The sequence below is a fragment of the Trichechus manatus genome, unplaced genomic scaffold (genome assembly GCF_000243295.1).
Source record: "Trichechus manatus latirostris isolate Lorelei unplaced genomic scaffold, TriManLat1.0 scaffold00001, whole genome shotgun sequence".
NCBI classification, from domain to species: domain Eukaryota; kingdom Metazoa; phylum Chordata; class Mammalia; order Sirenia; family Trichechidae; genus Trichechus; species Trichechus manatus.
The window spans coordinates 28,398,609-28,410,936 of record NW_004443937.1 but is presented as its reverse complement, the minus strand read 5'-3'; the positions used below and the strand labels follow the sequence as shown (position 1 = coordinate 28,410,936).

At 46.7% G+C, this 12,328-nt stretch overlaps 1 protein-coding gene across 6 annotated transcripts in view; it reads right to left on the bottom strand.

The window, feature by feature from the left end:
• DAG1 (dystroglycan 1) overlaps window positions 1–12,328 on the bottom strand; it is a 65,879-nt gene that overhangs the window by 8,294 nt on the left and 45,257 nt on the right. For all 6 annotated transcript variants that reach the window (XM_004368534.1, XM_004368535.1, XM_023726892.1 and 3 more), the window contains one exon: window positions 11,886–12,286. In XM_004368534.1, coding sequence (XP_004368591.1) covers window positions 11,886–12,164 — 279 coding nt within the window. In that variant the 5' untranslated portion in view covers window positions 12,165–12,286. The remainder of the gene's footprint in view (window positions 1–11,885; window positions 12,287–12,328) is intronic.

Below are 12,328 nucleotides of genomic sequence, written 5' to 3'. Positions count from 1 at the left end.
AACACCGGCGGGGGGAAATCCCATCCTTGTGATTCTCGCGTCAGGCACACAGTAGACTCTCCATCAGTGCTGGTTCCCGCCTGCTCCCCGTGGGCTGTGAGAGGACCCAGTGCACAACGTGAGGCTGTAGCACAAACAGGCCCAGGGGATGTCCAGCCTCCACTCCCTGTCCTCCTTCCCAACTGGCTCTGGACCCAGCACACAGCGAGCACTTGTCTCCCTGTTCATACCCCAAAGCAGAAGCTCAAACCATCAAAGGGAAGTGGGGAGGCCAAAGCAAGGGAGGCCAGGATCCTAACAAGATCGATGCCACTGAGGCTAGGCCCAGGCCAAGGCTGGGGACCCTTCAGGAACTTGCTTGACTGTCAAAACCTATCTGCCAGGAGTGGATGAAAATCTGGGGAGCACTGGGGAGGGGAAGACTTATTGCAAGCGATAGCCCAAAGACCAGCATCCACCTCTTTGGTCTAAGACAGGTGTCCTCAATCCTGGCATATTTGCACATGGGATTTTGACTACCCTTAGAGTCTCAATATACTCAATATAAAAATTTCTGCCCTAGGTTTACCATAATCACCCACAATTAACTCCCTAAGGGCCACCAGACCAGAAAAGGTAGGCAAGAGGCAGGAATCGGGGCTCTGTGTGAGGTTCTCATCATCATCAGCATGTGCATTTGGAGTGACAGGCTGGTCCCACCCACAGAACTCCTGCAGGGTTTCAGGTCACTTGACCATCCATTACCAAACACCAACATGCCTTGGAGCTGTGGAAGTCAAGGCCTACTGACCTTATAAAGCTGCCATCTTGGAGAGGAGCCTTCAGCCACTTAGTGGGTACATCTGCAGGATGCAGACACTGCAGGATGAAGTCTGGTTTAACAGGATCACAAAGTCCAGCTCAGAGGCCATCCAGAAAGGTCCAGAAACCTTTCCAGTTTTAGTAACCCTCAGAGAGGACATGCTTCTGAGATGGAAGACGAGCCCAGTGCTGAGGAAAACAAGATCTCACATAGCAGCACACCTAGCTTTAGAAATCCTGACCCCTGAAGTGTACCCCAAAACATTAAGAATCAAAAACACAAAACCTGGGTAGTCCCATAAGTAATTCTAAAGATCAGTGATGCCCACAAGGAATTACCATGACCAACGGCCACGGGACGGCCAAATCTGAAGATTCTGGTCACTCCTCAGTCTGTGCTAGCAGATGCCTAGTAACTGACCCCCCCCCCGCTTCAGCTGGGGGACACTCCCTCCAGCTGCTCTGCTGGTGTCCTTTCCCACACAGTAGACCATCAAACACTTGGTTGGATAGATACAGCACCTATAGGCACTAAACGCCATGAAACACAAGCAAAGTCTCTAACCCCAAACCAGTACCATTCCACACCTGGAGACAGCAAATGAGCAGAGAAGCTTCCATTACTTAGTCCTTCATCAAAAAGCAGGTTTCCACCCACTGTCTGAGCCAGTCAGTCAGACTCGGCTGAAAGATAAAACTGAAGAATTGGACTCTCACTACCAAAAACCAAACCACTGCCATCCAGTCGATTCTAACTCACAGTGACCCTGTAGGACAGAAAAGAACTGCCCGTAGGGTTTCCAAGGCTGTAAATCTTTACAGAAGCAGACTGCCACATCTTTCTCCCATGGAGCAGCTCATGGTCAAACCACCAATCTTTCGGTTAGCAGCCAAGTGCTTAACCACTGTGCCACCAGGACTCCTTGGAGTCTCATTAGGGCCAAATTATTTAATTATATGACCATTGCCTTCTGAAACCCAGAGAACGTGGATGGGCTTTATCACAGCCCCGTTGGTGCTGATTCACACTCAGGGTGATCCTATGTCTGTGCTATGAACCATGTCAAGGAGACAAAGCTGCTCTGTGGCCAAGTTCAGCTTCTGTGAATGATGCCCATGGGCAGTCACCTGGCCAGGATGCAGGAAGACAGCACCAGTGAGCAAGAAAGCCTCTGACCACATGTGGGCCAGGCCCTTGTCCCATATAAGGTGAGGAACTATGGTGGAAGTAGGTGTGGGGACCTTCACTTTGCATAGTAACGCAGAACCATGCCCACAAGGGTTTGCAAACCTGAAACCAGCACACAGTTGCCACCACAAGGCCAAAGCCACAGGATCATGTTCTGAACACAACCTGTCCAGCCCAGGCCATACTCCTCTGGTCTGGGCTATGAAGCATTTTATCTGATGTTAACTGTTCTCATCTAAAAACAAAACATTCTTTCTCTCCCCAAAGTAAGGAACAGCTTAACACAAACAGCCACTAAAATTCTCAGTCAGCCCCTTAACCCTGAGCCCTGACATCATCTATTTTCACTTTGCCACATTCTCTTTCAGTTCTTATCAATAATTTTTTTTTAAACAGAAGCCTATATTTTCCATAAGTATTTGGGTTGATGAGTTTGGGCAAATGCCATTCTGACAACCCACCCCCAATGACGCCTTCCACTGCCAACCGGCATTTCCCGGTGTGCTGTGTTCACAAGGGGTCCATTCAGAGCCGGCGAACACCCACTCAAGGCAGGAAGAAACTGCAGTTCATCTCACGCAGGCGAGGTCGCCACAAAGCTCTCAAGCATTCAAAGAAATGCTCCTTTCATAAGCTCCCCTTCCTGGCCAAAAAGAGTGTCCATTGTTCTCGGGGGAACAATCAGGGCCCACGCCAGCAGCCGAGAGCACAGTCCCAGGAAGGGTTGCTCCCAGCCTGCCGACATCTTGGGCCGAGGGAAAGTCCACATTGTCTCTGGGCAAAGAGGCTGAGGGGGAAGCAGGCATAAAAAGCCATCATCGCAGGCCCTACGAAAATAACACGTCCAAGGAGACTCTAGAGAGGCAGCCCACCAGTCATTTTATGAGATGCAAACACGACCCTTCTTCAGTCAGTTCCACACTTCCTCAAGTCAGAAGAGAGGTGCCTGCAGGGAGCCAGTGCAAATCCCGAGGAAGAGAAGAGTCAGGATGTGTGACTTACACTGTGGCCAGCCTGGGACAGCAGAGCGAAGGCAAAGCTGGCTTCTGTGGGGGAGGGAGGATGCTCTCAGATCCATAAACAGCTATGAGAGCGAAGGATAGTGAGGACCTGGGATGAGCTTTGCAGACAGGAATCCAGTCAGGTCCAAGGGAGCACATGCCAAGACCATCTGCTTCAGGGACACATGAGGCCACAGGAGAGGCGACAGGAGCCTCGCCGCCCCAGTCTCCCTAGAAGGCTATGCTGGATGAGGGCCCAGAAGCAGCCCACAGACCCTTCTTACGAAGTCAGGTCAACAGAGCCCACCTGCGAGTTCACTGGGCTCAATAACAGCAAATCAGCCGATTCTCCAGGCAGAGCTGGAAAATGACAGGGGAAGCAGCAAGTGTCAGCTAGGCTGAGACTGGACAAGGGTTGGCAGGACACGAAAGGGTCTCAGGCATGAGGCAGAAGGAAAGATCCAGGCTCTCAGGGCCACACTCTCCAGGCAGGTACATACCTCTTCTTTCTCCTGCAAGCTGCTGTACAAAGCACAGAAGCCTTTGCTTCAGGAGCTGATGTTACCCGATGGGCACAACCAATGGGCATATCTGGCTGACCCCACACCCACTGGGACTCCCAGAGCTGCCGTGCCACAACCTCCTGAAATCATCAGCATAACTAACAGCCCACGCAAGTCAAACAAGGCTTTGCAGGCAACTGGGACAGCTCGCTTACAATGACACTTTAATTTTCTGCCCCTTCAACAGCCTGTTATTCACAGCTGTTTTGCAAACATTAATCCACCACCAATCTGCATCTACGCACATCCCCTGACCAATCAGCAAGTATGACAACCAGGTCCCACAATCTCACCAGATCTCTGGATAGACCACTCCATCTGTGCATCCTCATTAGGCAACTCAGCCATGTCCAAGTAGGCTAAAAGACCAACCCTCACCTGGGAAGCCCACATAAGGTTTAGGGGGACGCCAGGCCAGGACCAGCCCCTCTCACTTCAGTTCCTCACCAGCTCTTTCCTCCTTTGGCATTTGGGAAAAACCCCTGCAGACTCCCCTACAGACTTGCTTCTCTCTCTCCATTCATCTGTCACCCAAATCAACAACCCCCTCTGAGCAGGCATCGGCCTCTGTCTGCCCAAGAGCCTGCCTCAACATCCTCCTGGCAGCTCCTTCCCAAATTTCCCACATGCAGCTCTGCTCCCCACAACCACCACACGACTCCTCCTCTCACTGTCCCATTTCTGATAATGCTACAACTCACAAGAAGATTTTAATTAGGCACCTACTTTGAACCAGCCCTGTGCCAAATACCCAGAACACTGCACTGGGAACACTGGATATCCTACCAGCCAGGTACTGCCTTTCACTACATAGCCAGGGTCGTCCCTGTTCTCCCAAACCCCTGGCCCTGCAACCTTCACAGGCTCTCTCCCAAATGCCAGAAGCATAAACCAGCCATTTACTTTATGACCATTTCCGGGCCCGTATGGTAGGTTAGCTTCTGCTCTGGTTCAAAGATGCCTTTGTGCAAGCAGCCTGTGCCACAGACTTGTCCCATCACATACAACACCATCTATGCCAAGGGCAGGCCCAGAGTCTCTCCTTTCCTCAGCCCTGCAGTGCCAGGGGTAAGAGACAACAGACAACTAGGGCGGTAGTCATCTAAAACCAACTAACACAAAGCATTAAATTACAATTCCAAAGCATGTTGATATACAAAATAAATAGACCAGTCACCTGGAGATAATACCTTATAAAACCAGAGGGCTCATCAGGAAGCTCCTTCCAAGGGCTCCTTGGAAGCTCCACAGGGCTCCTTCTAAGCTAACTCTGTTCCTACAGAAAAGCTTTTGTGGTCTGGGATAAGTCACTTAGCCACCACTTTGTCATCTAAAAATGGAGCCACACTGTTGAAGGGCCCAAAAGCAAAGAAATCCCAGTAGCAATGAGCTTACCTAGCACTCAGATCTTGGCCCCTAATATCATTCCCCACTAAAAGAAACCAGACTCCTCGGAGAAATGACTGAGGGAGACTGGGTATGAGTCTGGAGCATCTTGTTATGCCAGAAAATAAGGAAGTGCTTAAAAAATCAACAGGGACACATCACAAGAACAAAGGAGTTAGCTAAAAGGAACCCCTAATGGCCAAATCCGGGACAATTTGAACACCACAATAATTAAGGACAACAATGAGTTATAATCCATTAAAAACTAGGAAACAGTGAGTCTGATCTAATAATGGATAAACATATGGCTAAGAGTCAGAAGGGCAGGCTGGGGGCCACTTCTCAATGCAGAAAATACAGCAAAAGGCCAAGTCTATATAGCCAAGTAGCCAAGTCTGCAAGTGTGTGTGTATGTGTGTAATAGGGCCCAGGGTGGTACAAGGCCATGGGACACCACAAGGCCTTAAGTCTCTTGCTGCCCCTGACACAGGCTGGGCATTGAGTGGGCTTTGACAGTCCATAGCAGCTTCATGGGCACTGAAGGGGCCCTCATTCCCTCTGCCAGTCCACAAATATTTGAAAACCTACTATGTCATGAGAGGCAAACATGCAGACTAACAAAAAACAAGAAATTCAAGCACAGAAAGAGGAAGATAACATAGGGTTTTACGGGAAAGCTGCTTTTGCCAGGGTGGAGGGAAAAGGCTCCTATGCCCCAGATGATGTTCAAGGTGAGCCTGAAAGAGGCACAGTGCCCATGCAGACAGAACAAACAGCCAGAGGTCGGGGGCGGGCCTGAGCTTGGTGTGTTCCAGGGGCAGAAAGGGGTTGGTGTGGCCAAAGCACGGTATGCCGGGGGAAGGGACAGAAGACCAGAGGCTGGATCACGTGGGATTTGATCCTAAGTGAGGCTCAGTAATGGGGGATTTTGAATAGATTTAAGCTTTAAAAAGAAAGATGTCCCTCACCTCCGTGTGGAGAACAGATTGAGAGCTCAAGAATGGAGGCGGGGGGCCTGGGAAGAGGTGAGCAACAGTGGCAGCTTAGATGAGGGGCGGCAATGATGACCCCTGGATATGATTTGGGGGCCACAAGGCTCTTTGGGACAAAGGGCTGAAATCTTGCTCACATAGGCAAGAATACTGGGCAGCCATTAAAAATTACATTCCCAAAGCATACATAATGACCACGGGGAAAAGATTCAAGGTACAGTGAATGAAACGAGATTGATCCAGGAGCCCTGGTGGCACAATGGTTAAGAGCTACGGCTGCTAACCAAAAGGTTGGCAGTTCAAATCCACCAACTACTCCTTGGAAACACTATGGGGCAGTTCTACCCGGCCCTATAGGGTCACTATGAGTCAGAATCAACTCAATGGCAACTAGTAGTCAGCAAAAAAAAAAAAGTCCAGTCTGCGTGTGGGCACAGAAAACAATGGAGGAGTTCACCCTGTGTGGTAGGAACCATAAGAGATTTCATTTTTCCCTTTTCTATATTTTCTATAGTGTACATTTATGCATCATAACTATAATGAGAGAAAAAACTCCTTCAATACAGATCTTTTCAACTCTCTTTTACAGACGGGGAAACCAAAGCTCCTGGAATTAGTGAGGTCAGGCCTTCGAAACCTTCTGACTCTCTGGCCCACACAGCCCTGATGGCAAGACTGTTTGGGGTGAAGAGTCACACCCTCATTTTACTACAGGCTGATCAAATACTAACTGGTCTGTTTTCCATATGCAGATAAATACGCTCAAATAAAACACATTTTCCCAGGAAAATCTCTTTACTCCCTTGGGGAATAAGCCTGTTAATTAAGTCTCTCCATCTGTCATGGCAAATACCTGGCTCAATGTATCAGTTCAAAACGCCTCTGATCAGGAATAACCCAATAAAACGTTCCAATGGCCACTGGGATAGGGGCAGCCACTGCAGGGTTTGGGCATTCAGAGAATCAAATTTGAAGTTGGAAAAAAAAAGTAACCTCCAAAACTGTTGCTCTTCATCTAAAGGTTCAACCCGCTGGGGTACTATGAAGGTCACATGGAAACCTTGGGCAAATGCTCTGCAAACCAGAAAGACCTCTGTGAAAGTGAGCTGCTACATGGATCAGGATCTTCAGAAGTATGGCTGCCCCTGAGATCACAAGGCCACCCTAAGAATAAGTCATGACTTAAGGAAAGGGGGCCAGCAGGGAAGCGGAAGGAAGTACAAGGACACAGGCAATGAGGGGGTCCACTAGGAGGCCGAGCTACTTCGCCCAACCTCACACCTGGACCATCAGTGGTTATCTTGAGCCTGGGTGCTCTTGGCATCTGCCTGTCCCACTCCAACTTCTTTCATCAGCCAAAAACACAATAACAAACAAGGCCTATTATATGCCCACCTCATTCCCAGCCCCACCCACAGCTCGCCTCCTCACTCAGACAGGTTTAATTGTGGACATGGAGCAATTGTTCCTCAGGCCCAAGCCTTAAGTAGCACTGTCACCAACTTAAAACAAAAAATCCCTCAAGACAATGCTTTTAATCAACAGTTGAAGTGAATGTGTTTCTACAAAGTTTTGAGAGGTCTGGCAATCAGGGAAAGCCTTGAGGTCTATCTGCCTGCAGCTGAGATCCTGTATTTTATTATGATGCTCTCAATTTCCTTTCCCATACCTCTTCACTCACAGATAATCAAATTTTGTTGTCTACCTCAGAAGTATCTCCAAAGGGCTCTGCTGTGGTCACCTCCAGCTGTCGGGACCAGAAGAGTGGTTCCGTGGTCCTGGTTCCTCGTTCTGGGTCCTCTCTGAGCCAGAGCCAGGCATAGGCACACACAAGCTCCACAGTGGGTTCCTGCCAATGTGCCCCTCCCTGACCTGCAGGCCTTAGGCATCTACATTAAAAATGGCTACAAATACTATGCCCCTCTTTCCACTGAGAGGTGTCTATGTCCCTTCCCCTTGAGTCTGGGCAGGTCAGTGGCTGCTCTGACAAATGGAGTACAACAGAAGTGTTGTTGTGCCAGTTTAAATGTCTAGGCCTTAAGCCGGCAGCTTGCACTTCCTGGCTTTTGGAATATCCAATCTTGGAAACCAGCTGTTAGGCTGTGAAAAAACCCCAATAGCCCATGGAGAGGAACCAAGGACTCTGACCAACAGCCCTAACTAAGCTCCCAGTCAGTCAGCAGGCAGCTGCAACTTGCCAGCCGTGAGTGGGTCATCTCAGAGTGGATCCTCCATCCCCATTCGAGCTGCTCCAGCTAATGTCTTGTGAAGCAGAGATGAGTCTCCCAGATGAGCCCTGAATTCCTGGCCCACAAAATGTGACAAAAGTTGGTTGTTTTAAACCACCAAGTTTTGAGGTAGTTTATTATACACCAATAGAAGCCAGAACACTCTGTGTGTGCGTGTGTGTGTGCGTGTGTTACCATGACAAGGTATAGACCTTGAAATATTTTTAGTTCATTTTCAAGCCACACCTCTAGGGAAGGAATACTCTAGGGCAGAGGTCAGCAACAATAGCCATAGACCAAATCTGACCTGCCACCTGTTTTTGTATGGTTCATGAGCTAAAAATGATGTTGCATTTTGAAATGACTGACAACAAATCAAAAGAAGAATAATTTTTTGTAACATGTAAAAAATACATGAAATTCAAATTTCAGGCTCAGTGTCCACAAGTAAAGTTTTATTGGAACAGTGTCCATGGAAAGACCATTCATTTACATACTGTCTATAGTTACTTCCAAACTACACCAGCAGGGCTGAGGAGCTGCAACATAAACAGTATGGCCTACAAACTCTAAAATATTTACTATCTGGCCCTTTGAGAACATGTGTGCCTGTTTTAGAAAATGCTCATACCCTGAGGGGTGCACACAACCCCCAACGCAGACCAACTTAGGATCTAAGGGAAATTTCCAAGGCCCCACAGCCATAGAGAGCAGAAAAGTCCTTCTTCACAGAAAAGCTTCCTGTTTCACCTGATTCCCATCCTGGTCAGCCAAGATGCCCTTATTCTCTGGGTTGTTCCCCAAAAGGAGATACAGCAGAGTTCTAATTTTGGTTCTCAGGTAATCAAATACATTAGCAAAATGAGGAGTCCGTGAAACACCTTATAACATGGATGAATCTGGAGGACATTATGCTGAGTGAAATAAGGACAAACATTGTATGGTCCCACTATTATATAAAGTCAAGAATAGATATACACACAGAAAGCAATGTTCTTTGATGGTTACTAGATATGGGAGGGGAGAAGAAGGGGGAATCACTTTCTAGATAGTAGACATTTGCTATTTTTGGTGATGGGAAAGGTAATACCAAATATGGGTGAAATCAGCATAAACTGACAAAGGTAAATAATGACTCTAAGAAGTACATAAGATAAAGCGACAATTTCAGTAAATGCTATAACACACAATTTTGTAACAACAGTAACGACAACCAAAAAACCTGTATGGTTACTTAGGAAGATACGTATGCAAGTATGTGTATAGGAAGGTATATGCAAGTAAATGCAAGGGCAGGTATCTACAGGCATAAGTATATACAGGTTTCCCCTGCTATCTAAAAGTAAAGCGTCCCTATGAAATGTTTGGTAAGCCGAAACGGTATAAAGAAGCAATTACCATTAATTTATATGCGGATATTTTTTGAGCATTCCTAGACCCAAAAAAAACCCTACCAAATAATGCATAAAACCCTTATGAGCTCTCTTAGGGTTTTCTGATACCTAAGGACACATCTTGCTAAGGATGCACAAGATAAATTGAGATAAAGCACAGATGCTCACAGACACAGTTCAAAGCTATGGTGGCTTGATGCTGAGTGTAGTTGCTGGGGAAGGAGCTTGGTGACACCACTTTGGCTGCTCGGGGTGCGTGCTCTTTACTGGCTTGCTTCAAAACAAACGCTGAACGCTATTTTCGCTTTTTTTCATAAAAGCAAAAATCCTCTTCGGGTTTCTTTTGATTAGCAAAAACAGGTACTAATGTAGGTCTTTTGTAAGAGCGAAGTAGTGTAAAGTGAACTTTTGAAAAGCAGGTGATTAAAAAAAAAAGAAAAGCAGGTGATATTTGTACATGTTTGTGTGTGCTGCATATATTCATATGCCTAACAAAGCACATAGAGGGCACAGTTACGGAGGCTTCCCAGACGTATCCTAACAATTCACAGGATGGGTTTACTGGGTTAAAAAGCTTGGGATTACAGTCTCTGGGACAACTTAGTCAACTGGCATAACATAGTTCATAAAGATAACGTTCCACATGCTAGTTCGGTGAGTAATATCTGGGGTATTAAAAGCTTACAAGCAGCCATCTAAGATACAACTATTGGTCTCTACTCATATGCAGCAAAAGAGAATGAAGGAAATCCAAGGCTCAAAGAAGAAACTAGTTTACAGGACTAATACCCTACACGAACTGTCTTAGTCATCTAGTGCTGCTCCAACAGAAATACCACAAGCGGATGGCTTTACAAAGAGAAATTTATTCTCTCACAGTCCAGTGGGCTACAAGTCCAAATTCAGGGCATCAGCTCCAGAGGAACGCTTTCTCTCTCTGTCGGCTCTGGAGGAAAGTCCGTGTCATCAGTCTTCCTTTGGTCTGGGAGCTTCTCTGTGCAGGAACCTCAGGTCCAAAGGACGCGCTCTGCTCCCAGCACTGCTTTCTTGGTGATATGAGGTTCCCATATATCTCTGCTCACTTCTCTCTTTTATATCTCAAAAGAGATTGCATTAAGACACTAATCTTGTCAACCTTATCAGTATAACCTCATCACAGCCATAGAATTTACAACACATGAGGAGATCCCATATAATCTCATGGTAGTGGTAGAGTTTACAACACATAAGGAAATCACATCAGATAACACAATCATACAATACTGGGAATCATGACCTAGCCAAGTTGCTACACACATTTTTTGGGGGACACAATTCAATCCGTGACATGAACCAAAGCCTCTTCTATCCTGAGACCAGAACTAGACGGTGCCCGGCTACCACTACTGACTGTTTTGACCGGGGACACAATAGAAGGTCCTGGATAGAATGGGAGAAAAATGTAGAACAAAATTCAAATTCCTAAAAAAAGTCCAGACCTACTAGACTGGCAGGGACTAGAGAACCCTCGAGACTACTGCTCTATGATACCCTTTGAACATGGAACTGAAGTTATTTCTGGAGGTCACCTTTCAGCCAAATAACAGATTGGCTTATAAAATAAACAGTATCACCCGAGAGTAATGTGCTCCCTTAAACAATCAACTATGTGAGACCAAACAGACAACATCTACCCAAAAGCAAAGATGAGAAGGCAAGGAGGGGAAGGGAAGCTGGATCAATGGAAAGAGAACAAACAGAATGGAAATACTGAGAATGCTGACACGTTGTGAAAACTGTAACCAATGGCACGGAACAATTTGTATAAAAATTGTTAAATGGGAACCTAATTTGCTGTGTAAATTTTCACCTAAAACACAATAAGATATTATTTAAAAAAAAAATACATTAGTAAACATAATCACCAATTTAGAGCAAAACCCCTATATTTACTTATACCTTATTAAAAAAAAAAAAGTTCAAAGCATTTAAGAGTTCTGTATTTTATGAGTTTAGCCCCATGGTTTATGAAAGGCGACCTTTTCCTATATATACAACAGGCCCTTCCACGAAATCTCTAACTCAGTGACCACGAGAAACTTCCAGAGTACAGATGTAAAGGCTTTTCAATGATGACATCCTCAAAATGGGAGCAGGAAGGTTTAGGATGCTATTCTGAGATATATGAGGATTCTCTTATAAACATAAGTAACTGCTCCCCTCCTAAGGGGCACTTAGCAGGCCCTAGAAGAATTGAGTTCAGAATTGCTGAAGTTTAGAATTGAGAAGGAAAAGGCATCAGAACTAAAATGGAAGATGAGAACTCTTCCTCATTTATGCTTTATGTCTCACCTTGATAACTTCTCCATTGGAGGCAATTAAATCTGTTGGAATGGTCACTCGAAATGAGCGTCCAACAACAGCCGTGCCATCAGGAATGCCAACCACTGTGGGAACAGCCTCACGGAGGTCTGAGAGCACTGAGTGCATGGACGCCTCGAGCTGGTTCTCCCAATCCCTGACGGTCTCCGAGGGTTCACTGGGCCAGCGGGACTGAGCCAAGGCCACCAAGAGCAGAAGGAGAAAGGTCCTCCCCCAGAGTGGGGGCAGCAGCAAGAGGCTCCCAGACATCCTCGTCCTGGGCCCGAGTATGCTCAAGCCAGTGATCTCTCTAAGGAAGGAAGAGAGCGACGTGGTCCCAGAGCTGGGTCCTCACCCTCTGCACACCTGCTCCATCCCAGAGCACCCAGAGCCTGAAAAAGAAGAATAATAGACTCAGACTTCAGTAACTCCTG